This window comes from Electrophorus electricus, chromosome 3 (assembly GCF_041902795.1).
Source record: "Electrophorus electricus isolate QZ-2024a chromosome 3, ASM4190279v1, whole genome shotgun sequence".
NCBI lineage: Eukaryota > Metazoa > Chordata > Actinopteri > Gymnotiformes > Gymnotidae > Electrophorus > Electrophorus electricus.
The window spans coordinates 32,798,436-32,824,490 of NC_137499.1; the positions used below are offsets into that span (position 1 = coordinate 32,798,436).

The 26,055-nt window shown below is 41.4% G+C and overlaps 3 protein-coding genes across 9 annotated transcripts in view; all 3 read right to left on the reverse strand.

Annotated features, from left to right (window-relative positions):
- Positions 1–426, reverse strand: part of mrc2 (mannose receptor, C-type 2) — a 37,360-nt gene extending 36,934 nt beyond the window's left edge. The window contains exon 1 of the mRNA XM_027003360.3: positions 110–426. Coding sequence (XP_026859161.3) covers positions 110–233 — 124 coding nt within the window. The 5' untranslated portion in view covers positions 234–426. The remainder of the gene's footprint in view (positions 1–109) is intronic.
- Positions 427–2,544: 2,118 nt separating this feature from the next.
- tlk2 (tousled-like kinase 2) lies at positions 2,545–18,077 on the reverse strand. 4 transcript variants are annotated; one of them, XM_027003375.3, is made up of 21 exons: positions 17,472–18,077; positions 16,309–16,391; positions 14,835–14,906; positions 14,226–14,292; positions 13,943–13,986; positions 12,316–12,414; positions 11,960–12,067; positions 11,754–11,846; positions 11,197–11,307; positions 10,980–11,116; positions 9,882–10,034; positions 9,594–9,660; positions 9,403–9,500; positions 9,099–9,180; positions 8,739–8,830; positions 8,367–8,456; positions 8,091–8,260; positions 7,698–7,833; positions 7,392–7,503; positions 6,637–6,744; positions 2,545–5,840 (listed from the first exon to the last, which is right to left on the reverse strand). In XM_027003375.3, exons 2-21 carry the CDS (start codon positions 16,387–16,389, stop codon positions 5,667–5,669), a joined length of 2,094 nt encoding a protein of 697 aa, XP_026859176.1. In that variant the 5' UTR covers positions 16,390–16,391; positions 17,472–18,077; the 3' UTR covers positions 2,545–5,666. The 4 variants fall into 4 exon arrangements, with proteins under 4 accessions (XP_026859176.1, XP_026859175.1, XP_026859178.1 ...); XM_027003374.3 differs by having other exon boundaries at positions 14,202–14,292; XM_027003377.3 differs by lacking the exon at positions 12,316–12,414.
- A 3,119-nt stretch (positions 18,078–21,196) lies between these two features.
- mettl2a (methyltransferase 2A, methylcytidine) overlaps positions 21,197–26,055 on the reverse strand; it is a 5,095-nt gene continuing 236 nt past the window's right edge. Inside the window, exons 2-10 of one of the 4 annotated variants that reach the window (XM_027003363.3) lie at positions 24,795–25,035; positions 24,136–24,224; positions 23,622–23,893; positions 23,131–23,180; positions 22,933–22,993; positions 22,705–22,844; positions 22,394–22,500; positions 22,218–22,283; positions 21,197–21,830 (exon numbers count right to left, since the gene is read on the reverse strand). In XM_027003363.3, the coding sequence (XP_026859164.2) occupies positions 21,661–21,830; positions 22,218–22,283; positions 22,394–22,500; positions 22,705–22,844; positions 22,933–22,993; positions 23,131–23,180; positions 23,622–23,893; positions 24,136–24,224; positions 24,795–24,949 (1,110 nt within the window). In that variant the 5' untranslated portion in view covers positions 24,950–25,035 and the 3' untranslated portion in view covers positions 21,197–21,660. Of the gene's footprint in view, positions 21,831–22,177; positions 22,284–22,393; positions 22,501–22,704; positions 22,845–22,932; positions 22,994–23,130; positions 23,181–23,621; positions 23,894–24,135; positions 24,283–24,794; positions 25,036–26,055 lie in introns of those variants that run through there. The other 3 variants (XM_081711177.1, XM_081711175.1, XM_081711176.1) reach the window with 3 other exon arrangements.

Below are 26,055 nucleotides of genomic sequence, written 5' to 3' on the forward strand. Positions count from 1 at the left end.
CACAAAACTGTTCAGTAAATCGGAACATTCCGGTGCATCTTTGTGCTCGGAAAACAAGAAAAAAATAGTTAAACGCGGTTATAGGATTTTTTAAACAATTACTTCTTACCTGTAAGTCCAGTCTTCAGTTCCAGACTTAAAACCAATAAATATAAAGTGCATCGGTAAATGTGGAGAACATCTCTCCATCCGTTTTTCGGGTCATTGCGTCGCTGCCCGCCTTGGCGATGCATGCCCGCTGTTGCCGTGCAGAGGTACACTAAAGAAGAGAGAGGGAACTTTTTCCTGTGGAGTTCGCAGTGGAGAAGTGCAAAGCCAGTGCGTTTCAGAGCGAGGTGGCGCTTGGATGTAGAGTTGTTTTCTGAACGTTTCTGTGCTCAGATGGCTGAATGAGGGAGACACTGCGCCACCACAAGCTCTCATACACAGCAGCTCTGGCCAAGTGAAGGCGGAGGTCGTAATTTGAGTGACAACTCGACACCCTCAACAGATTTGCACTGGGAAGATATTAGCAGACGTTTAGGAAATCTATCTTTCCCGTGTTGTATGTATTGGTAGCTGATTGTCTGAGCGGTACCTACACGATTATACATTTACATCTGAAGGGAAAAGTTTACCTTTGAAAGACTTCTAGTACAGTAACGGTGCAAAGCAAACCCACTATACTGCCCTGCAGCCTATTGCCAATTTCGAGCTAACAGCCCGTGGCTTGCATTTCGCCTACCCTGCCCACGTCATCATCACAGTCTGCAGACAGTGGAGACCAAAACTAGGCATATGGATGAATAGGTCACAAACCCAGCAAACGGCATGATTAGAAAAATACGTCAGTAGACAGCCAACATTTTGAAGAAGTAAACTTGCAGTGTCCTTAAAAAAGTATCATTCCAGGAAAAAAAAAAATACATTGTGGATGAATTCCCAGTGGTCGTTTTGACTTTATAAAGGGCTATGCATTTGAGAATGGCAGAGCACAGGCAAACCCCAAACCTTGTAGGTGTACTGTACAGTACAAAACTGGATTTAGAATCAGAATCAGGCTTTATTGGCCCAGTATACTCACACATACAAGGAGCCTGTTCTTGAGTACAGTAACTCACACCGCATAGTTGTTTATACAGAGTACTATAAGAGACAGTTCTACCACACACAAGACACACTTGTTCTCTATCTCCAAGGGGTCCATGGAGGTGCAGTTGTTTATGGACATTGAGAAAAGCAGTGGTGAGAATACAAAACTCCTGTGAGGCACCTGTACTGATGTTCTGGGTTCTTGTGGTGAACTTTCACCAACCTCAACAGCCGCTCTCTGCTAGTGAGGAAGTTGCTGATCCATGAGTTGCTGAAGTACGTGAAGCCCAACCACATTGCCCACCGACCTGTTAGCCCCCTATATGCAAATTGAAGGGAGTCCAGTAAGGGGGTTGTGATGTTCCTCAAATGAGCCATTACCAGTCTCTTAAAGGACTTCAGGATGGCAGAAGTCAAAGTGACAGCTCTATAGTCATTCAACCCAGTGGTGGTGACTTTTGTTTAATTCTTGTGAAAATACAATCAAGTTAGGGCCGAACTTAGGCACACCCTTAGCCAGCGTGCTAATTTGTGAATCCTGGTTCATACATCTACAATAGCTTTCAATCATCCAGGCTATTAAATTGTCTCATAGCATTAAGCCAAGGTTACCAGACTTGGCTGGGTGAGCACTTCACCACTTGTAAGCTATAGCATTAGTTCCCCTGCTCTCATGACCTCCAGCTCTTTTGGATGGGTGTTTGGTTATCATCAAATATAAACAGTACAGACATTTTTCTTTTTTAAACATAAACTAAGGTGTAAGAACAATATAATTATTCACTTTCCATTTAAAATGTCATATTTAAAGGTAAGTAAGGTTTCTTCTCAGTATGCACTGTGCTTGCATGCATTCTGTATGCAGTGGTTTCTATTCTCTAATGCCTTTAGGACAGGTCCATTATGTTCAAGAAAGTGCAGAACCATCACATAAAACATTCTGTTTCTGTGACATTCACACCTGTGCAAATAAGATATTTGAATTTGGGATGTAAAATGTATTAAATCCAGTTAGAACCCACTTCAGTATAGTACAAAAAGGGCAAAAGTTTTAACGCAATGGTTTTAACTAATTACACTCCATTCAAATGCAACTTTAATTGGGATAAATCTGAGAAAGTAGTGTTTAAACATCCTTAAACAGTTCTTTTCAACCAAGATTTCAGCCCAACCATTACACCAAGACTTCATTACATCCATTTAAATGGGAATAAAAGATGATCTGTTTTACCCCAGCTGTCTCATTGCAGCCGGACACCACAGATCATAAAACACTGACTTGAGAACTGGGTTGGACCCACAAGAACAATCCCAAACCAGTTTAGTTCATATTTTCAAGACAGATACTATGGTGAAATGGACAAATCTCAGCAGATGCTATGACCTATGGTGTTTTCCAGGGATCGGATCTTGAGCGAGTTTTATTTAATCTGCATACACTTCTTCTTGGCCAAAACATACAAAACTACAGAATATATTCAACAGCTAAGCAGATTTATTTGGCCAAATAAATTTCATACTCAGATTTATTTGGCTGAGTCACCAAATCACTAAGTGCCATGACAATATAGCTAAATAAGGATAACATGGAGATTATGGATTTTACTCTGCAACACATGGAATCTGGAGCAATCATATTATAGAATCAAATAAAAAGACCTGGTTTGTAATCTAAATATCCTAATGGACTGTGATCACAATGTTTGTAGTCATGCCAAAGCAATTACTAGATCAGCTTTGAATCACATCAAAAATCTAAACACAAGAAAGACTTTTGCCAAAACAAGAGCCCGAGAATCCCGTCCATGCATTTATGTCTAGCAGAGTTGATTACTGCAGTGGTTTTATCATCAGACTTCTGAAAAATGAACAAGTTCAACTGATACAAATCGCAGCTGCCAGTTTTTACTACAAGCAAAAGATTAAATTCCTAAACTTTTACACTGGATGCCAATATTTAAAAACTTCAGAATTATAGTTCCACTAAATTTCTAAATTGTTTAGGACCCAAGTATGCACAATACTCCACTATCCATCAAAGCACAAAGAAAATTGGATTAAGGCTCTTCTTTGGCTGTCTTCAATCCAACAGTGAGAACTCACCTCTTCAGAGTCGCTACAGCCAAATGCTGTAAATGTAAATATGCACAAGCAATATACTCTAAACAGTACTCTCAGATTCTCTAGGGCCTCACCATCAGGTAACCATGCCTAAGGTAAATAGTCAGCATGCAGAAGATGCATTTAGCTTCTATGCTGCAAAATGTAACAGTGAAAAGCCTTAGAAGTGCCTCTACAGACAGTTTTAAAATCAAGATTGAAAAATGTGTTTGATGTAGCTTTTGAAGGCATACTTTTTAGCTTTTAAAGACAATACTGCACTCGCTGTTATATTTTTTAAAAAAAACCATTTTTTTTTAGCTCCTGTTACATAACTATTTTTTAATCTGTAAACTTCCAAGGACCAATAAGTCATTTTTAACCACCAAAATACCAAACAATATTTGAAAGTATTTATTTAAAAAATTAAATTTAAATAAAAGTGCAGCTAACATGATATTAATAAAATTGAATTACAGTCCTCAAACAAACCAGTTTATGCTCCATAGAGTGGGTCCTCCACATGGAGGGGTCCATTTTTAAAATAAATTTAGTAGAGTCTCTAAATCCTGGCCACTAGGTGTCAGTATAATGGCTGTTTCACAATGTAAAGAAACATTGAAAATGACTTATTGCTCCTTTAACTTTTATAATTTTTTTTTCCAATTTAAAACTAGTATTACTTTTATTAGTAAACCACATTGAATGTGCATAAAATGTAGAATGTAAAAAAACTTTCCTTGCATAAATCAGTTTGCGTTGCAGACAAATTAGAACACTTCAGCTAGTCCTTAGCTAAACCTTTTACTCCAGCCCAAGTTGAGGGGTCTAAAAAGAGCTCCAGCATGGAGATAACCATAAATTCATCAATTTAAAGGACTAACCTATCTAGTAAAATGTTATTTTCACTATGAGGGTATATGGACAACATACCTCCAGAAATACACCATGTAAAACTTACACTATAGAAAGTTGGATTTCAAATAGTGGCATTACATTGCTTTTTTATGCTGAATAACAAATGATCAATGCATCTCTGACAGATTCTTATAAAAAGAACATTTCAAACAGGCTATAGAGAATTTTTAAACCAATAGTATTTAATGATCATTGCCATTTTTGCCCTGTACCCCCATAATCATCCCCCCTCCCTCCAAAAAGTCCTTTTCCCCCACACAGTAGACAATCAGGACCAGGAATCGGCTATTTTAAACAGACCTAAATAAATATGAGTATGTGTGTGTGTGAGTGAGATTTTATATATATATATATATATATATATATATATATATATATATATATATATATATATATATATATATATATATATATATATATATATATATATATAGTGTGTGTGTGTGTGTGTGTGTGTAAAATAAAATTATGGCCAAAAAAATAAATAAATAAAAATCTATTAAACAAAAAACTAAAAAAAAAAAAAAAAAAGGTTTTTTGCCCAATTCAAAACACGAAATGGAACAAACTTCGGGCCACTGATTAGTGTCTCTAAACCATCTACAATATGAACCTTTCTAAAAATGTCTTTCCAAACAGATTTAAAAAAAACAAAAACAACTCGTCAAACAGCACCACCTACTGGTAGAGCTCAGCTTTGGTCGCAGAGGAGGAGGGAAAGAAAAACGTGAGACATAAACGGTCTCAGAAGAACAGTTAGTTGATGGAGCTTTAAGACTTCATTACAATTCTTGAATGGCAATAAAAAAAGCATGTTTAAATTTAGTGTTGGATATTCACTGGTGTGATGGTGATTCAGCAATGATTTCTGCTTTAATATGGCTGGTTGAAGCTGGACTATCGGTGATAAGCTTATCAGAAATATTCCTAATGGTCACAAGTACTTTTAAAAGCTTATGAGGGGGAAAGGAGTGGGACTGGAGGAGTAGAGCATGTCCTTTAGATTCAGTACCTTTCACACTGTTCTTATACATAAAACACACAAAAAAAGGGGGGGGGGGGATGTCTGTCTCCCATAGGAATATGCCTTCAAAAAAAAAAAAAGAAGAAAAAAAAAAAGATACAAATGTGTGTGTGTGTGTGTGTGTGTGTGTGTTGTGGGGGGCAGGGCATGGACCAGTCCATTTCATCTCTCCAAACTGCAGTTGTGTCCTCTTCTCTATTGTGTCCATTACTTTTTTTTTTTTTTTAAAACATGAAACAACCTCATGAATTTTTTCCCGTCCCTCTCACTGACTGTCTCACTCATACAAAGTATGCTTCTTAAACTCCGCACACCACGTTGAAAGCCTTGAAATACCGAGGAGAGAAGAAGGGCAGAGGGGGAGACTGAACTCCAGCCCCGCCTCCCTCCCTCCACCCCTCTTGGCCCTTCCTCCTGCTTGCTTTTCCTTGCCACCTCTCTCTCGGTAGGCAGAGGCAGGTCCTCTGCCTACGGTACTGCAGAGCTGGGTGGGGCATATACAGAGCCCCACTCTCTCTGCTCCAATCAGACAGGCATAGGTGGGTGGGGGCTCTCAGTTTGAGGCGCTGCTATTGGAGGAACTGGAAGTGGAGGCGACCGCTGTGCTGGAGTTGCCCGTGGTGGCCACTGATTTGCGAATGTGTGGGAGTAGGAAGGGATCACTGGCCAGCTGATGGACATCAATGCGGTCCTCCTTACGGTAGACCAGACAGCGGCGGATGAAAGCCTGGAAAGATGGAACCGCATAGAGATACATAAAATTAGTAGTCATACAAGTGTAGACCTTTTCTGCTCTACCTGAAAACACTAGTCTAAGCCTGCACCGTATCTCGCACCCTTCATGCTTCGAGTACACCGTGTCTTGAACCACTGCTCCTCAAGGGAGGGGAACACCTCAAACCTTTCTGTACTAGCTTGCCCACCTGTCCGTACACTCTTGAAACGTACACTGAAGAACCACCACCTCCTCTTCAAAAAGCACTTAAAATCTGGATTATCACGACTCCTGCGGTTAATGATTCACAATACAATAAATGGGGACTACTCCAAAATTCTCTCTGTATATTGGCAGCTGTTCCATTCCAGCGTGTGATCCAACACAGACATGCCTCATGCTACTTAATGAGGTACTAATTAGGTGATCACCTGAACAAAGCAGAAAGTATGCCATGGTGCATGAAAGCTGTGACTAGAAATCAGTTATTCCACCAAATATTGATGTCCGAACTCTTTCCAAGTTAGAACTTTAGGACTGGTGTTTAGTATTGTTTAAAATTAACATGAACTTCTTTTATTTGCAATATTTGAAGTCTGAAAACTTTTTTTCTTATTTTGAGGAGTGGTTGTTCTCTGCAAACAAAAAAGTTGTAAATGACTATTTTTATTTGGAATCTGAGAAAAATGTCAGCTTTTTTCTCAAATACCAATAAACAGTAAAATCAAAGAAACAGATTATTTGCTGTGGTCTCTTTTTTTCCAGAGCTGAGTGAATGAGTGAGAGAGAAGGAGATATATACACACACCTTAGCCTCAGGTGAAACTCCAGGTTTGGGAGGGAACTGCACCTCTGTGGCTTTGAGGATAGTGTTCTCCTGCAGGATGTCCTGTTGGGACTGGTTATGACCAAACGGCTAGAGAGGAACAGGCAAAAGACGACAATTCAAGATCCATCAGCATGGTTCTTTGACAAGGCAGAACAGTACAGGGAGGAAAGGTCATAACATTTAAAAGTTTTGTGATAAGGCTACTTCTGCAGTACAGATAAGATGGGCCAAAATCAAATATTTTTCTGAATGAGACACACAGTTCTGTCACTTGGATGGCGATAAGAAAAGCAAACACACAATGAAATTTAACACTTTCAAATGTGGTACTGAAATTGGGCACATGCAGGTCAGTTCAGGGGTACAATGTCTTCAGACTAATGTCAAATATAGGCCAGATTTAAAGGATATAGTGACGAGCCACAGAAAGAACATGTGGGATTTGGACCACTTTTATCTGCAGTGTGAACGTAGGCTTAGAATAGGGTGATAGCTGTAGGGTGTGTATATAGCTACTCTATGATCTGCAATATATTGCAGTATGTAAAAACACCCTGGTGAAGCCCACATGAGACATGGATGCCTGGACAGTATTATTTTGACCAAAAAGTATTAGTTTTTTCCTTGTTGGAATGCATTTGCATTTTAGCCTTTAATAAAATGGCTGATTTAGTGGTTACAGGCAGCAAATGAGGGCTAGAGAAAAGGTGGGGCATTATCAATGTGGCCATTACCTTCTTCCCATAGAGGCACTGGTAGAAGATCACACCTACTGACCATACATCTACTTTGTTGGAGATCTTAGGTGGCTCCTTCCCTACCACAAAGCATTCTGGGGGTAGGTACCTACAAGAGGGAAAGGGTGAACGTCAAAGGTGGCAACTACTTTGATCTGAAGCTCATTAGGTATCTGTGGAAGATAACCATTTAGGCATTAGACAAATGTTTTGACCATAACCAAGATTATTATTATTTTTTTTTTTAGAACAAAGATACCCAATTATAGTTTGCATCACAAAGTGTTTTCAGAATGCACAGACCAATAGGTTCCAGCTCCTTGTGAGGTGAGCTCCATGCCATCTACGCCATAGTTATCATCGTCCATGATCTTGGACAAGCCAAAGTCTGTGATCTTTATCTCCCCACAGGCTGTACCGTTCACCAGCAAGATGTTACCTTGATAAGCACAGCAATCAGAGATCAAAGGTCAGCCAGTTTACTGATGGTTCAAGACAAGTCAGCTAACTCAACAGGCTTATGGTGTGACCTCCATTTTAGGAGTCTGTTGTCCTAGTGTTTTCCATAAGCAATTAAGAGCACTCTGCTGCCACCTGCAGGTGGTAATGTCTAATGACATCTATATATTGGACTGTTTTACAAGTGCTGTGGAAGCCCCATGGGCTCTGGTTGTATGGAGCATCTCTCTGCTGTACCTGGTTTAAGGTCGTAGTGGATGATTGGAGGACGGATCTCGTTCAGGTATTTAAGGGCATTGACAACCTGCATTATGATTGAACGGCCCTCTTTCTCAGACATCAGCTTATGCTGCTTCAGGTAGAAGTCCAGATCATTGCCCTCACAGTACTCCAGCACTGTGCAGAACCTACACATGCATGCACACAAATTCATTGCATGCATTCAAAAATCAGCTCTACCGTTGAGATTTGCTATACTTGACTGTATCTAAACAAGCAGGAAAGGTATCTCACGAATCAGTGTCCAGGGAGAAATAGTCATAGAGTTTGACAATTCTGGGGTGGTCCAGTTCCTTATGTATCCTATATTCTCGGCAGGCATGCCTGAAACCGTCAGAAAACCACAGTGCTTACACATACCCTTGCACAGCTTCAGTCACATTCCCTATGATCTTGTACGGACTGTGACTACATGACTGCAGGGATCATATATGCAACAAGGCAAACATGATGAAAAGCTACATTTTATTCCTAAACTGCATTTTAAAGAAGCAGCACAGCACTTTGCTCTAAAGGAAGCCCCCAGGCTGGAGCTGCTGGAAGGAAAGGGCACGAACATGGAGGCAGGGCGTGAGTGGGGGGTGGGACAGGGATGCAATGGCCTACTTGTGGTAATTCTCCTTCTTCTCGTCGCGCCAGTTTTTATTGAGTTGATGGATTTTTACAGCCACGTATCTCTGCTCTGTCAAGTCAAACGCCTGGAGGACGAACACAGAAATCAGGCCAGAGACAGACAGACAATGAAATACAATAATTTTGCAAGAGACAATCATTTCAGTACAAATCAACAAACATGATGGTGAAAACTTCAGAGTACACTTACACTCACACACACACACACACGAGGAGAAAAGGAAAAAAAACAACAAAAAACAACATGACTTGAGAATCAACAAGGAGTATAAAAACAAGACAGTCCATGTCCATCTGTGCAGCATGTCCAGGTGCAGTGGCAAGCTCCCCTACTTTGTAGACTTCACTGAAGCCTCCTCTGCCCAGCAGGTGTAGTAGTAGGTATCGGTCATTCAGGGTGGGGTGATCCTTAAACCTGCCACACACCAACAAACATGTCAACTTCACCTCAGGTACTTTAAAGTCCAGCAAAACCCAGCAGGGGCAGCTCTGGCATTCAGAGACTGGTAAGTGCAAAAGCCCCAACAGCAGCGTCACAGCAAACATCACAGCAGCTATGTACAGCAAACATCAGTGTGAGAGCACTATAGCAAACGTCCTGACAGCAGCAGTTGAGTGGCAGAAATAAGGGTCGTACTGGGAGTTATCTTCGTTATGTATTCTCTTGAGTTCTCGGATGTGAAGATTACGCACTCGTTCCAACCGTTCCAACTCGACCTGAATCTCAGCTTCTTCCTATAAGCACACAAAAATGCAATAAAACATCAACAGAATTAAAACAAACAAAAACCTCAGAACAAGCAACACATCTGCATTTCGTTACACTACCTTCTTTAGATGTCCAAGTCTCAATTTGAAAATCTCTTCTTGCTCATGATATTCAGCTAGTGATAACCTATCACAGAAAAGGCATCAATGCAAAACATTTTCAGTGAGCTAAAAAAATACCAGCATGTAGATCCTCATACTCCTGCCCACTCAGTCCCCTCCCTCCAGCTCCCTCCCCTTCCCTAACCTCTCACTCCCCTCCATCCAGCTTCTCCCGTTCTCCTCCCTCCTTCCCACTCCCCTCTCCTTCCCTGCCTGTCTCACTCCCCTCCACCTCTTGATGCTCACATCTCGTTCTCGGCACCATTACTCTTGTTCTTGCGTTTGTTGGGCTCCAGGCTGGGTGGTGGAGTCTGGGAGGCACTGGGCGGTTTCTTCTTAGCCAAAAGTTTCCTCTGTCTCTCAATGTCCTCTCTCTGAGAGTTCACTCTCTCCTGTTGCCTGGTCACACAAATGCAGCACAGAGGACAAAACAGATGAGCACAAATTTACTCACTCATTTTCCAGTTTTGCAATCAGTCCATCCAAACATATTTGTGAACACTTCCATTCAGGGCATCATAATACAGTGCCATTGATCAGCAAGAGAGTGTTTGGGTATGCACCATGGCGAACCAGCTTTCCACAAGGCAACTGTGTGCATGACATGAAAACTACACACGATACAACTTATGCTTGCAGTTGTAAAAGCCTTTTTTTTTTTTTTTTTTTTTAAAGCTGTGCATCTGTGTAAATATAAAATCTAAACATGACAGACACTTCAAAAGCATTTTAAAATTATGCATTATGTAAGAATGTTTTAAGAGGTTTAGCACTGGAATATTCCTTTAAGCAGCTTTTACTCCTGTGTTGCGTTTTACACTGCGTTTGGCGTTTCAGCCGTGCCGAGCTCAGTTACAGGTGCAGCGGCACAATAACCCAAAGGTCAAAGACCTTTTACCTCTATGTGCTGCTTCTCAAGTCCATCTCTGGTCAATCAGGACAGGAGCAGGACATGTGTGTCTGGTATGTTAAATAACCACAGAAGTTTGTATTTTTTTTTCTTTGTGTTACAACATGGACAGTACACCAGCTCTTGCCTGCGTGCAGCAGATCACCCCTGCTGGACTTCATGCTTTGTAATATCTTGTAATTACTTCAGTTATTCAGCGTTCTGAGTTCAGCAACTTGCCAACAGGTAGTTATGCAATGAGAACATTCCCACCTCTCTCCAGCAGGAAATGCCCATTTTTGCACTCACCTGGCACTGTAGCCATGGAATCTTTCATAAATGCAGGGTGAGCACACAACATAGCACAAACCCAGCTTGAATGTGCCTTAGCCAGGACATGAAGCGCACGTGTGCTGGCTCTTCCTAGTCAAAACCAAAAAAGGTGTGCATCTTACTTGATTAAGTTCTGAAATGCGTAGCCGTCGGTCCACTGTTCAGTGAAGGAGGCACCATGTCGTACTGTAGTGAAGTGGCCCAACCGCAGGCGGTCCTGCATACTCTTATCCCTACACGCCATCTTCTCCTGCTTCGACTACACAGACACACACTTTCAGCACAGGTCCTGCACTGCATTTCCCTTCCCCAGGAGAACAGAAGTTCGGGTTCATGCACCTTCTCGATGAGCAGCTTCTTGCTCATGGTTACACACTTGTTGAGGCGTTCCTTACAGCGCTCCAGCATTCGCTGCTGCTCATCGATCTGCCGACGCAAGTCGCAGTTCACCTGCAACACATACACACAGGGAGAGAGATATTGAATTCAAGAGCAACACAGTAGTAATGGTTCTGCAGCAGGAGAATAAGCCATTAGTCACATGCACATAACGCATGAATGTTAGCATATTAACAAAGGCCATCCAGGTCTGCTGAGGATTTGGACATATAAAGATGTGAGTTATTTACAGTGCATTGCACACCTTTTAAGAACTGTATGCTATTCAGTGTGGGGAGGCCAGACAGAACATTTGAACAGGCAGCACTGTTAATAGGAAGAGACGTCTAGATTTACAATAGCGACATGATTTGTATGTTCAAAATCTTAAGCATTGATTTCATGATCCATGTTTAAAGCAACAAGCAGTAAAGCGTAAACACTGGGAATTGGTTCCAAACACAGCAATTCTAATCATTCAGCATCAGATGTCATATGGGAAAGGCTGGCAGCCGCACCCTTAGGAGGTCATCTATGCGGCCCTCTTTCTTCTCCAGGTCAGAACTTTTACTGCTCTCCAACGCAGCCAGCTTCTCCAGAGTCAGCTCCGACTGGTCGAGAGAGAGAGAGAGAGAGAGAGAGAACGAACGTTTGGAAGCAGATTTTCTAAATGCGTTACACTGTCATCTGACACTTGTATTTTGAGAGTGAGTGTGCATGCTACCTGTGTTGCTCGGTGCTGTGTGTGTGTGATGGCTGGTTTGAGGGAACATGAGGAGTGGGAGTGGTCTGTGTTTGCTGAACCAATAGAGGAGGGGCTTCCCTGCTGCACCTGTTAAATCACACACACCTTCATTCATTATATTTCATGTCACACTGAATATTAACATACAATGACACTCCAAACTGAAGTTCATTCTGACAAGTCATTAGGAGGTTAAATCTAATGCGAGAACCAATATGATGATGGCCTAAAACGTGAACAAGGCAGCCAGCCAGGGCACCACAGAGACAGGTGATAAGTGGCTGAGAGTGAGAGAAAGAATTGAGAATGGAAGAAGAGGAGAACCGGCAACTCACTGCAGCAGGAGGGTTGGAGAGCGAGTGCTGGGGAGAAGAACGCACCACAGGTGGAATACCACGCGCCGGACTAGTGCCTGCACCACTACCTCCCGCAAACTGGGGGGAGGGGGAGAACAAAGCAGACAGAGATACACACAGTGGAGAGGATTAGCATAAAGGGGGAATGATTAGTGTAAAATTTGAACAGAAAACATTCAGCACCACGCTATGGCAGACCTGCTACACAGCGCCTCCGTCCTGGACAGAGAGGACCGAGTACTGCACCCCCAAGTGAGTAGTGCGCTAGAGATTGGCTAGGCCATGGCTACCAGGTCCCCATGTAGTCCCTGGCCCTACCTCTCCTCTAACGATCAAAGCACATTTGCAAGGCACCTTTACTCTATGGACATTACCCTTGTCTTCTATGACCAATTTGTGTCATGAGGTTTTCACTTTAATACAGCAGTGACACCTCAAAAAACAAACAAACAAACAAACAAAACAGCTGATGTCAGTCCCAGGAAAAATAAAAATCCTGACATTTGCTAATAATCTTAATGCTGCAGTGAGGAGACATTTCACCGCAAGGTAGAGGTGTTCTTATTTTTCCAGCCTGTTTCCCTATGCAGTGTGCACAGACAGGCCAGGCTGCCATCTTCACTGCTGCTGGTGTTGTGTTTCAGTGGGAAAGCACACTCAGATTACAGGTGGGCTATGTGTCCTTCACCCAGCATGTGGTACGCCAAGTTCCAGTCTGATGATTACAGCATTGAAACAAATGCTTCAGGAAACCAAGCTATTGGTTGCAGTGACCCAGACCCATGTTCTGTCAGCACATCTTTCATAACCTCCCGTTCAATCTGTCCTGCTCCACTCTGTGCTGTGAATTCAGTCGCCACATGACCAAGTATACATTATTGCATTATTACAACTTAAGCTTTCTGATGCAGAGAACTAGGATATGAAGGGGGGAAAATGGATGGGGCAAACCACACAAGCAAAAATGTTTCACTGTCTGAACAGCCAAATAGCCAGTGAGCAAGCTCAGCTGAAGCCTCCAGACAAACAAAGGCTTTGGTAGAAATCACTTGTTTCAAGTTGTAGTCATTCCTGGCAATCCAGTCAATGGGCTTATTCATCTGTTTGATCACATATTATTGGTACACATGACTATTTGCAAAGCTAATTTCAACATGGCAGAATGCTGACTGTGCTCTGTTCTGGTCAGGGGAAGGAGGCCTTAAAACAGCATCATGGGACATAGTCAGAGCACCCAACTCACAAAAAATGCTCTCTTTGGGCCTGAACTTGGCTATAATTAGCCGGGGAATAAAATGTACTTGACTATTGAAATGCTTCACTACATCCAGGATGCAAGGACTCTGCATGCTTTAGCTTTTTAGAAGACTATATGATTGACTAAACAAAAAAGGGTGGAGACAGTACAAAGTACAGAACTGATTCAAATGGCCCTGCTTCATACAGACAAAAGAACAAAAAACTGCAGCAAAACTTGCACTGAGCACTTAATCACTTTCATGCCAAAACTTCTTTCAAGGAGCCCTTCACATTTCAAATAAAGTTAAACCTCTGAAGACATGCTGAAGTTACACAACATGACAGTTGCATCCTCGGCAGGACCCACCTCAAAATAATCACTGATTTTGTGTCCTCTGCCTCCTCCTTTGGCTGGTAGAGGAAAAACAAGAGATAAAACCCGTCAGAATGTGCGATGAACTACACCACCAGCAGCCAATCCAGCCTTGAAATACTGATGTCATGTGACACTAGCCTAAAAAAAATAACATTAACCAATGTCTCGTCACACAATATAAATGCATGTTGGATAAAATACAGATCCACTGAAAGGTGACAAAGGAGTCTGGTAAGGAGAACAAGTCTACCACTGCCAGGATGATTCTGTTTACTTTGGCTGTCAAAGGGATCTCCTTTCCTTTTGCGCGTCCTCTGGTCATTAGACTTCTTCTCAGGTGTCTAAGCCGGAGAAAGAAAGCATGTTTGACAGAACGAGCAAACAAGACAGAGTGTGAGATATTATGAGACAGTGTGAGATATCGTGAGACTGTGCGGGATATCTGCCAAGAGAGCAAATGAGAGAGCGAGCGACTAGACACCAGACTAAACAAAACCGTGAAGCACTAATGTGACCCCATTGCACCACACCCCCTCCATCAGCTCTACCCTGAAAATGTCAAACAGTGCACCTAAAAAAGGCCCTGGGTAACATCAGGATTGCCTTCATCTTCAACAACTCCATGCTTGGAACATTTGGCTATGAAGTTCAGCATTAAAGGAACGTACAAATGTGTAAACACATGCTGCATTGCAGTGTCAGTGAACTGCATTAAAAGAATGCATTCATACATGTATGCTGGCACAGGTATCATTCTGGGCAATATGCCAATGCTAAAAAGGTGAATTTAGGTACTGAATCAATCATCATCATCATCAGAGTATGTTCTGTGCATGAAACACAGATTGAGTGTGTGTGCGCACATACACGTTTTAAAACTAACCTCAAGCTCTTTATCACTCAGAGAGCCCACACTACACAGGCTCTGATTGGATGATTCGTTGTGGCCAGAACCCTAGAGAAAGGAGGAAATAAACACATATATATAATTAAGCAAAGAATCAGTTTGAAACACAATGGCACAAGAGCAGCTAAGAGGCTGCCGTTTACCACAGCCTCTCTCCATGTCAGCTTCCTCAAGACAAACGCACCTCCAACGTTAGCCCAAGACACTTTTTTTCATGAAGGTTGAGGAAATAAGGCTCTAGTGAGGCCCACAGGAACGCCAGATTAAAACGCACATCCCCCGTCCCTCTCTCGGAAACTCTCTGCATTCAGTGGCTGTGGCCATGCTGGGCACGCCATGCTTGGCGAGGCCAGCGGGAGCGAAACACCGGCTCCAACCCTCCCACTGGAGCCTGCACAGCACAGAGGCTCCTGCCAGACGAGCGCATGCTGGTTGGGACTTGGCTTCCTACTGTGCCTGGTGCATCAAGACAAGTGCTGCCACATCTTAATGAACTTCAGACACTCCAGCACAACATTTTCATGATGCTCCATGGTCTTAAGCCAATTATCGTACCATCCTGCTTAGCAAGATTTCTTCATTTTGTCCTTACTATACACCAGAGTTCCATGGACGACAAGAAAACTGAAGTTGTTAAATTGGCATTGCCTTTTTAAAAAGTTTTGTTGGCTAAAAGGTTACCTAAACTCCAACGACTAGCTAAAGGTTACCGAAAGCTAATGACAACACACAAGCAAAAGGTTTGGCAGCTGTTAATAGATAAATGTCCTTCAGACTGGGGATGTGCATTTTGACCTTCAATGCTGGAGTATTAGATGACAGTCAAATGAGTCTTAGCTTAGGCACCACACTGACACTGTGTATATGTCCACACTATATGTCTGTACACATTTTGGGGCGGGATATACAGGGGAAAAAAGGGGGCACGCCATGTGCGCCCTTCTTTCATTGTCCAATGAAAGCTGGATATCAGTTTGATTGCTATCCAACATGCAACCAACAAAGAAAAATACATCAGGCCGAGTAACTCAAAAGTGCCCTAAACGCAAATTCACTTAGCAGAGATAGCCCTCAAGAATCAGCCAAGATGTGCACACAGCATACGTTCCTGTGATTCACTGCAGGCCTGTTATATGCAACAAGACAACTACTGGCTATAATACTATGTACATACCTCTAAATGGAATGCAATATCTTTCCAAAACTCTGCAATTTATTGCAGAGAGGTCTCAATAGTGTTTCAGTTAACAGGCAACATGACTGTGCAGGTTCACTTTGTCTTGCTTCGTCTTTTATTAACAGCAAAAAGGCAGGGACACAGACATGGAGCTGAATATAAAATGGTTGCATTAGTACAAGGTGGGACAAGGGGGGACTGAAGAGAAAGAGATGGAGGGATGAAAGAGCAGTGAGGGGTTTCAAATGTTGGGAGTGTGGCAGGCTGGCAGACCTTGGCGACGCCGACCCCAGTGAAGCGCGCCTCCAGCAGCTCTTGCCTCCGAGGATCCAAGCTGTGCAGTTCCTCCATCATGTCTGAGAAAGAGAGAGTTTTGCATCTGATTATGTAGCCATAGTGACGCTGACGGATTGATACCACAGTAATGTGTGTGCCATGTTGAGTCATGTGTCATTGAAGCACGTTTTCTTCGAGACGTTTCCTGGGCTTCATGAGACTTCCTCTCCTTTCTACAGGCCTGCAAAGGCTACCAGCATAGTAAATCAAATTACACGACTCCATATGACACAGCAAGAGCTAACAACTACATTAAAACCTGTATGATCTAGTTAGTTGTAGTTACTGAAACATGTCACAACATCGAATCTCATTACACAGCATCAAACGCTAACCTATCTGACATCGAAGAACAAAATACTAATATGTGAATTAGACTTAGCAAGCTAGCTACATAACTTCGTTAGGTCAGCAATAGGTTTGGGGAGGTGGCTAGAAGAAAAATGATGCCAGCTAAAAGACAGCTAGCTAGCTACACAGGTTACCTAGCAAGCTAACAAGCTAGGATATCTAGCGTTAACTAGCCAACCCAGCTGGTTACTAAGATATCGACCAAACGAAACATTGTCGATGAAGCAAAGTTACATTGCTTGCTAGCTAACTAGCGTTCATTTTAGGTTAACTGAAATATAACTACCTCACAAAAATACACCAACATGTCGCATTACAAAAGACATTATATGGATTTTAGTGCATCGATTACTTTGAGCAAAATCAAGATAAAGGCTATCTTGGCACTTGGCTAACTAGCCAGCCACCCTGAAAGCTGGCTAAATTAGCTAGCTAGCAGGATATCTTCATGTTGTGTTGTGCAAACACAAAATAAAATGTCGTGAAATTGTACTTAAAACATGAGCTAGGAATTGCTAACCTGTTAACCATTTGGCATTTGTTTGGCAACTAGCTAGGTTTGTATATTAGCTGAAGCCCACTTAATCTCACGCATGCTGATGAGGTTTGGGAGTAGCTATCTTCCAGACAACATTGTTTGCACTGCTCTTGTACCTAGTAATGTAGCTAACTAGCTAGCTAGCTAGAGTCTTCACAAGTTTTGACAACCAGCAAATAATTATCAAGCAGGACAAAGACACGCATTTTACCTGAACTGTTGATGGCGTTTTAACCTGTGATTTTTTTGGTTTAAATGTGAGACTGCTCTCCTCCTCTTGACTCCAATCTTGTCCTTCTCGACTAGCCCGACATTCCCAAGCAAGGCCTCATCCAAATCCCCGGTTGTTCCCAACGCTCAGTACCCAGTAGAGGTCTTGGAGACGCCAGCTCCGACTCCCAGTGTCAAGCGGAGGCTGGGATACCTCCGACTCGAGGCCCTGATATAGTCTATTTCTCTCGTTGACTTGCTAAGGTAGTCTATTAATTGACCTAGCTAGCTAGAGTCCTTTTTTTCCTACAAAGCAACGGCATGCTGCCCACATAGCAATTAAACACGAACAATGTTCAAATCGTATCGAACGTTTCTTCGTCTCAAGCCAATAAATCTCGACCTCTTCTTAGGTGTTTGTTTCCGTTGTCTTCTCTGGGTCAGCACCGAACCGGGTTCGACGACTGGAATGATGAAATTGCACGTAAAAATCGGTTCCGTGCGCACATCTCTCGAGAACAAACCAACAGTGCTGTTGTGAAGTGCTCTATTCTCGCGGTTCAGTAAAATCCGGATCGATTCGGTTCGGTTCTCATCTTTTGCAATGTAAACAATAATCGGTAAATCTCATATTTTCTCGTGAGATTGTGTATGATTTTCAAACGTTCGATCACGCCCATTTCTAAATTCCAAACTTCCATTAATATTCCATTCATCTATGTAAGAAACGTGTAAATATTTATTAGGGTTTAAGTAGTATAGAATAAGGCTTGAGTTGAACTTATAGGAAGACTGTAATTTTATTGACCATGCTGTCTGTTTTTTGATAAAGTTCAATGAATTCTCAAATTGGTGCACTATTAGTGGTCTAAAGAAGCTTAGCAAAGAAACACTGTGTAAAAACTGAATCTATAATTAAAAATTCACTGAGTTGGTCATGTTTAAATTGTAAATTTAGACAACAGTAGTTTTGTAGGCCTATGGCTATTACAGAAACAAAAACTTTATGTGAGTGGCTAATAATCTTTTCCTGTCTGTTTCACTGATCTTACTGTCAGTTTCTAATAAGCATGTGCCAAATCAAAATATGATTTACATAAACATTTAAATTCTCTGTTGAATTATACTTATGCTTATCCAACTTTGCAATAATAGTTGTAAGGAAGAATTTAAAACAGATTTTTCATCCATGATATGTGATAGTTGTATGATTTGTAGTTATACCTTTAATTTTTCTTGTAAAAAAACAGAAAATTGGTCAGCATTTCCAATAACAATTCAAGATTTATTCCTTAGAAATAAGATGTAAATGAGTAATTTTAGAGGCACTTTCATTCAAAAATACTGAAAAAGTTACATCCTGTATAACACTACTCAAGTTCAGTAACTAACATGCATGTAGCACAATTGCACTACAAGGGTAAAGAAACAACTGCTATTTAATAGCATATTACCAATACCCAGCATTACTGGATCTGCTTTTACATTTTTCATACACAGTTTACTGGTAAAATGATTGATTATTAACAATCCAAAGAAATCTTTTTTTTTTTTTTGGTCTGTGTTGTAATAATAGACTCCTTTCACTCCTTTAGGTTGACACACCATTCTACTTCTTGTATGAAACAGAAATATGTTTTATTCAGACTGACACAATACTCTGCATATTCTTGTTACTTTTTTTGTATCAATGTGTTTGCAATAATATCTAGAGTGTTACAAATGATTTTTTATATAATGCACACAGATAAATTATTTAGAATTTCTTGGATGCCTAAGACTAGCATGTGTACTTTATGTGCTCATGTCTCAAAATTAACTGTTATCTGCCATGCAAATATGATTGGGATTGTGTTCTTGTAATGAAGTGCTAAAACTGATATTTCTTTAGGTTGGTCCAGTCTGCATGACACATACAAGCCCTGGGTCCCTGTAGATCACTCCCCAGAACTCTGTGCTTGTGATCTTGCCCCAGGCAATGACCTAGCTCAGAGTGTCATTGCAAAACATGCTGCTCACTGATGCCACTGCGTGTGTGGGCATGGTGGAAGTCACAGCGGAGTTAAACTAAGAGTTAAACTAAGATAAAGTGAGGACACGGACACCTCATTTGGGTTAATTCCCTTTTCAATCTTTTTTAATCAGAAACATTGCTACAACTGAGGCCAAACACAGCAATGGACTATAGGTAGATCCACTGCAGATCAGCTGCCCCCAATGTACAGGCCGTCCTGCCCAGGAGCAGGGACAGCCTCCACCCCCTATCCCCCCACTGGAGATTAGAGGCTGCCAAAACCAGAGAGGGAACCAGACAGAGAACGCCAGCTATACTAAAAGTGTCATGTTTTTTTTCTATACACTAGATTCATAGAGTTATTTTGGATAGGTTTGAACTAAACATCTGAAAAGCCATTAGTTACCCTAACTTAAAACAATTGAGATAAAGAAAAAACAATTTCCATACTACAATCTAGCCTTGTCTAATCTACTCTTAAATTGGACCAAATATCATTTCACAATATACTGTACATTATTTATTCCATAATTATTTAATTTGCTATGAGTTATATTAAGTAATGGTAAAGTTGAGACATAATAGAGAATATTGAACAGAAAAATAAAGTAAATGGAACTCCCCCCCCCATACAATAACTGGATGAAAATATTCTTAATTCTCAGTTATTGCTCAGTTTAGAGGACCAAACCCTGTCTTGTCTGTTTTTAGAGCAACAATTTCTCAGATTCTATTTCTGTCTAATATAGACAATAATAACTTTTATTTGTCTAATATGGACAAGCAAATGTATTATATGGAAAAAAGAGAAGTAAAACTAACCTGTTTTATTACAGACTGTGTTCACAGTTTTCATTCAAACACTATTTGCTGCTATCTGCTTACTGTTCTGATAGTAAGACAAGAATGAAAAGCCAAATGAATGAAGACATGAGAGCACATGGAAATGTACTAAACCCAAATGAACTTACCTTTGGCTATGAAACTAGCTAAACATCACACAAAGATAAACATCCATGCTCAGTATCCTGATGACTGCAGACTATAAAAATTCATTTTTGGTCTTTGATTCAAAATATTCTGCGAAGCAAATGTCAGTGCCAGAATGCCCTTTCATTCTGGGCAAAGCAGAGCAATTAATTCTGACCCATGAATGATATTCAACTCCCTTTAGGTATGGGCTGCAGTGTGTAAAGGAGACCCATATCAGACATCACAGATTTGATAGCCATCGTGGAAATGATCATCTTAATCAGACCATTAGCTTTTCTGCACAGCTCAGTTACAGTCCTTATGCTGAATTCAGATTTTTGTTTGGTCCAGATCTGATACGAGTGGGAGGGTACCTGCACTTTCTTGTAGGTCTACGAGGCAATATACTATCACTGGCATATTTACAATCTTTTCCCCATAGGTAGTATATTTACACTTATATTCACTCTATGTAAACAAAATTGGAAGCTGCCCTTAACTTGAGTCAACTTGACAGTACATGCTAGAGCATTTAAATATAAATACCTGAAGAAGAAAAAACAGTGGAACAGCATTATGCCGCTGGACAAGTATGACCCAGTTTACGTGTCCATTCCAGTTTTGGTTCTAGCCTCAGTGAAGGCCAAGGTCTTTAAGAGGCTGTGAAACTTTCTCTATTAAGAGACTAAGGAGGAACAGGAAGTGGGTTTTTCATAAAAACATGCCATTTTTTTATTAAAAAAAAAATAAAAAATTAAGATACAAATTAAGATGCTTGAAAAGCAAGCAATAATGCCATATGTTCTTGGTGGCTGGGAGGCAGCAAGGAATGATGGGATTTAGAGTCCTGCATCAACATTCTTCTATGTACTTCTTCATCTCAATTACTCTGAACACGCTACATGGCTGTAAAGAGCCACGTGGCCATAGCAACCTGAGCAGCCAGACACTCACACCACAGATCACATAGGCACCTTCACAGTATTCATTTTCATTTCCCCTGCTTGCTCCTGGATGTCCGCTGTATTCATCGTCATTGCCTCCGTTTGCTCCTGGATGTTTGCTGTATTTACCGTCACTGCCTCTGCTTGCTCCGGGATATTCGCTGTATTCAATGTCTTTGCCCCTGCATGTTCACTGCTCAGTTTGCACACCATGTTCCGCTGGTTTCCATGGACTCATTAAGTCCTGGCAGTGATTAGCTTCAGTTGTGTGCTGCATCTCCCTGAGGTCGTGTGAGGGTCTTCCGGTACTTGCATTGTACCCACACCCTGTACATGGTCAGCTGCTTCCCTCTGTTCACCTGCAGTCGTCGGTCAACCAGGTTCTGGACCTTCTCCAGACCTGCACCACTGAACAGCTCATGCAGCTCATCTGAGCCCACATGGAGGGAGGAAAGAATGCCAGAGCAAATGGTGGTGAGATAAATGTGCAGGCAGGCTAGGTTCTTCCAGTTTCAAATCTGTCAATCTGAGATTACTAATGACAGTAGATTAAATTAAAATCACTGACACACCAAAATTGGCTATAAACTCCAATCAGGAAACACTGATTTCTATGCTGTAATGCTAGAGGTTTTGAGTCAAAAGAACTCACCCCCTGAGGCTTTACTTCTGAGTCACAAGAACCCACCCACACCAGTTTGGTACACTTCTGTTAATAAACTCAGACTTAGCCCTGTCACTGCTGTGTTACAGTTTCAGGCAGCCGTACATCATTACCTGTAATGCAGTAAACGTGCTGCACACGAAGGCTCTTTACCTTGAGTGAAAAAATAGACTCGTGTTCCATCTCCTCTCACATAGAAATTTTCAGACAGGCACCTTCCTAAAATGACAGCATACACATTCTGGGGCTTAGACAGCTGCCTTTTCAAAGAAGAGGACTACAGTGGAAGTCTCTGCAGAGACATGCAGGGGAAATGCTGTGGAACTGACCTTTTTTAAAGCGCAGCTGGGCCATGTCATAGCGGCCATAATCCCGCAACAAGATGACCCCACCTGGTTTAAGCAAACGGGCCAGACTACTGACAGAACTCTGCATCCTGACACACACACACACACACACACACACACACACACACACACACACAGAGAGTCAATCAGCTTTTTTCTGTATGTTAGTAATACATTATTTATCTTAGATAGTAAAGCTTCTTTATAGTGTGTACACTGGAGCTGAGGCTATCACAGGTGATTCATGTACAAACTATTCACTTGCACACACCTGTTCTTTCCATCCCACTCACTTGTCAGGGTGCAGAGCGGAGAGGACGAATATGAGGACAATGACATCAAGGCTCTGCTCAGGAACGGGATACGCAGCTGTGGCATCACTCAGGTCACGCACAAAAGCATGGCAGCGAGATGAGTCGTACTCCGGATTAGACTACAGTGAACCCACCAACTGACCGGTCAATCAAATGCCAAGGTTGTAAGGTTAATTATTAGATTAATCTAGTAAACAACCCTCTCACCTTGACTAGGTCGATAGCTGTATTAGAAAAATCACAACAGTAGACAAAAAGTCCTGGATCACTGCAAGATACAAATAAAGAAACATACACCACAGAGTGTTTAGATGCATTTTATGAGCATGTGCATTGTAATATTTTCCAGCTGAGCAATAAAAGGTGTCTTGATGGTCACTTATGTCAATATGTGGTCTTACTCACTTGTTGGTCTTGAGAATTGGGAAGACTGTATTGCCCACCCCACAGCCTACCTAAAGCACCAGAGGCACATTTAATTGCAAAATGTCACATGATCATTGTACACAAACTCAGATATATGTGGTGGTGGTCACCAAGCAGCTAACCTGCAGGTAGGACTTACAGGGATATACTTAAGACTACAGCCCATTTGTAGCCATGCACAGAATGTGTTAGGCATCATGTGGATAGTTTTTAAAAAGCCTGGGCAGCAGTGCAGTGGCTGATACACTTGTGGTGGCATAGCAGCCACTCCTATGCCACTACCAGGTCAGTGTTAATGCTGTGTTGAAAATGCCACACAACCTCAAAAACTGCATCAGTTCAGATACAGTATCTATATACCTATAATGCACCTAATAAAGTATCCAGTGAACACAAGTACAAGCCTGTTTGTGATAAAGTGGCTGGTAAGTGGATGAGCCACATGTATAAATATGCATCCACTGTCTCACCTCCAGAATGCGATAGGAAGCTGAGACGCCAGGGAAATCTGCCTTTTCCGTATGTGCTGCTGGGGCCTCTTCGCTACTCACTGCCAGGTTTGGTACACTCTGAGCAGGCTCCTCCCTTGAACATGCTCCCTCTTTGGAGTGCCAGGCTGTCTTCCAACGAGGGGATAGCTCAGGAAATTCCGTAAAAAGCCAGTGTCGGTCCTTAAAGAAGCGGTTCTCGTGAATACCGTAGAAGTCGTTCCAGTACTCGTGAGCTCTGCTGTCAAACTCCACTGTTCAAAAGAACAGAGCACTCAGAATGCAGGTATGTGCAACATATGATGATAAGAAACAACAACTGAATAGTTCAGAGCTTCAGAGAACTACTCTTAAGGAAAAGTATGATGTACATGATTAGGCATTATATGGAAAGCTATTAATTGTCATCATTTACTAAAATGACTGACGTGTCTTTGCTCCTTGGATGTCAATTATGGTTGGATTTAGCTTGTGGAGCACACAGCTGCACACAGACCTTGTTTCTCTGGAGGGAGAGGCTCACTATTCTCCTGAACTTTCATCTGTGCGGCCTCCTCCTGCTCTCTAGACCACTCCACATTATCCCTGTGACAGTACACAGAAAGACTCAGGCTTTAACTCTGTAGACCAAGCCATATTATCCCTGTGACAGGACACACAGAGAAAAAGTCACTGCCCCTAAGTTCTTTAATGCAATGTAGCATCTATTTTTACTAAACAGACAACACACTGACATGTCAACAGCTAACTCTGCAGGATAGTAAAGTTCATATACCTCTGAACCGACATGCCATATTCAGTCTATGTCTGTTTATATAAACGAATCTGACGCTAAGCTTATTACAGTAATAATATGATCATTGTTTATTTATTAAGTTGGGTAGTAATACGTTTGTTCAAACACCTCTGCTCCAAATAAATTAGCGATATGTAGAAAATTATTTACCACACATAAATTCTCTTAACCACTGCTCAGTTAAAAGATATGTCTCATAGAATAATAGTTATGAATGTTATACAGATAGATAGTAATGTTAAAATATCTGCATGAAAGAGAGAATGCGGTTTGGCGGTAAACTAGTGTTAACTAGCTAGTTCGTTAGCCAGCTAGCTAATAACTTTTGGTTAGATTAAGCACAAACAACTATCACGTACCAGGCATTATGTTGAAAGACTTTACGCGGATCTGTGAGAAAGCGAGTACCAAACTGTGGTCGCTTTTGGCCGTCCACAGGGCTCTGTATGGGACCATTTGCGGAGTCTGTCATGTTTTCAGAGGCTGTCACACCGGTAGATACGGGCGCCGCCATGATGGTGAAAGAAACCGGATGTTCGTAGCTAGTTAATGTTTCTTATTCTTTTTCTTTTTCTTTTTTCTTGACGAAAACATCGCCGCCTAGGGGTCGGAGTGAAATAAAAGTCAAAGTTCACCAAACCTCTTGTTTGGCAGAACAACAAATGCCAGAATAGCGAAGCAGACTAAATCGTGTTAAAAATTCACATGTGCGATAACGATTTAAAATGTTAAATAGAACAGGAAAACGGCAGTCTAGCAAGGTCATGATAGTTTTCTGTGTGGACATAAAGAATGATTTTTCTCGTGATGTCAAGATGACAAAAATATTATTACATCATATCATATCATATTATATCATAATAATATCATTTTCATTTGGTCTCAAAACAACACGTTCTCTAGATTATTGTTGATGTGCATCACGGATTCCAAAACGTATGCATTATTGTCGTTAGAACTACCACACACACTTGCATTGTATGTATATGGTCTTGTATATAATCTTTATATTGCTTGTATATCGTGTATTGTCTATATAATGTCCGTATTCTTTGAGAGTCAGCAACGGCCGGAACCAAGTTCCTTGTGTGTATTAATACTTGGCTGATAAAGCCGACTATCCTATGAGCGCATCCTTTCTTGCCTGCTGAGATAAACACAGTGACAAAAATACGCGTTAACATAGGCGTGCACACCCACAGTGAGCAGAAATAGAAAAAAAAATAAATTCCTTTTCTCTGTTTACGAACACAAACTAACACGCTGCTAAGACTTTCTCAAGTTAGGGCGTTTTAGGTTTGCCAGGAGACCCTACTCAGTGTTTTAATTACAAGCCCTTTGTTGAAATTTGATGTCCTGTAAAAATCTACACCTAATACCATAGTCTAGACAAGCTCGTTGCTTCCAATTTACAAGCAGCTTGGCATTAGTGGTAGGCCTGTTTCAAAGCTTCTGTTGGACTTCTAACTTCCACCATTTCCCAAATGTAATTGAATTTATATATAGCTACTTGCATCGATAAAACAATGCTTGTTATATTGGCATTGAACAAAGCAAACCTCAAACATCATGACCAATCTGGACTCCCATGTGAAATCTCTGAAGGTCCAAAAGCAATAT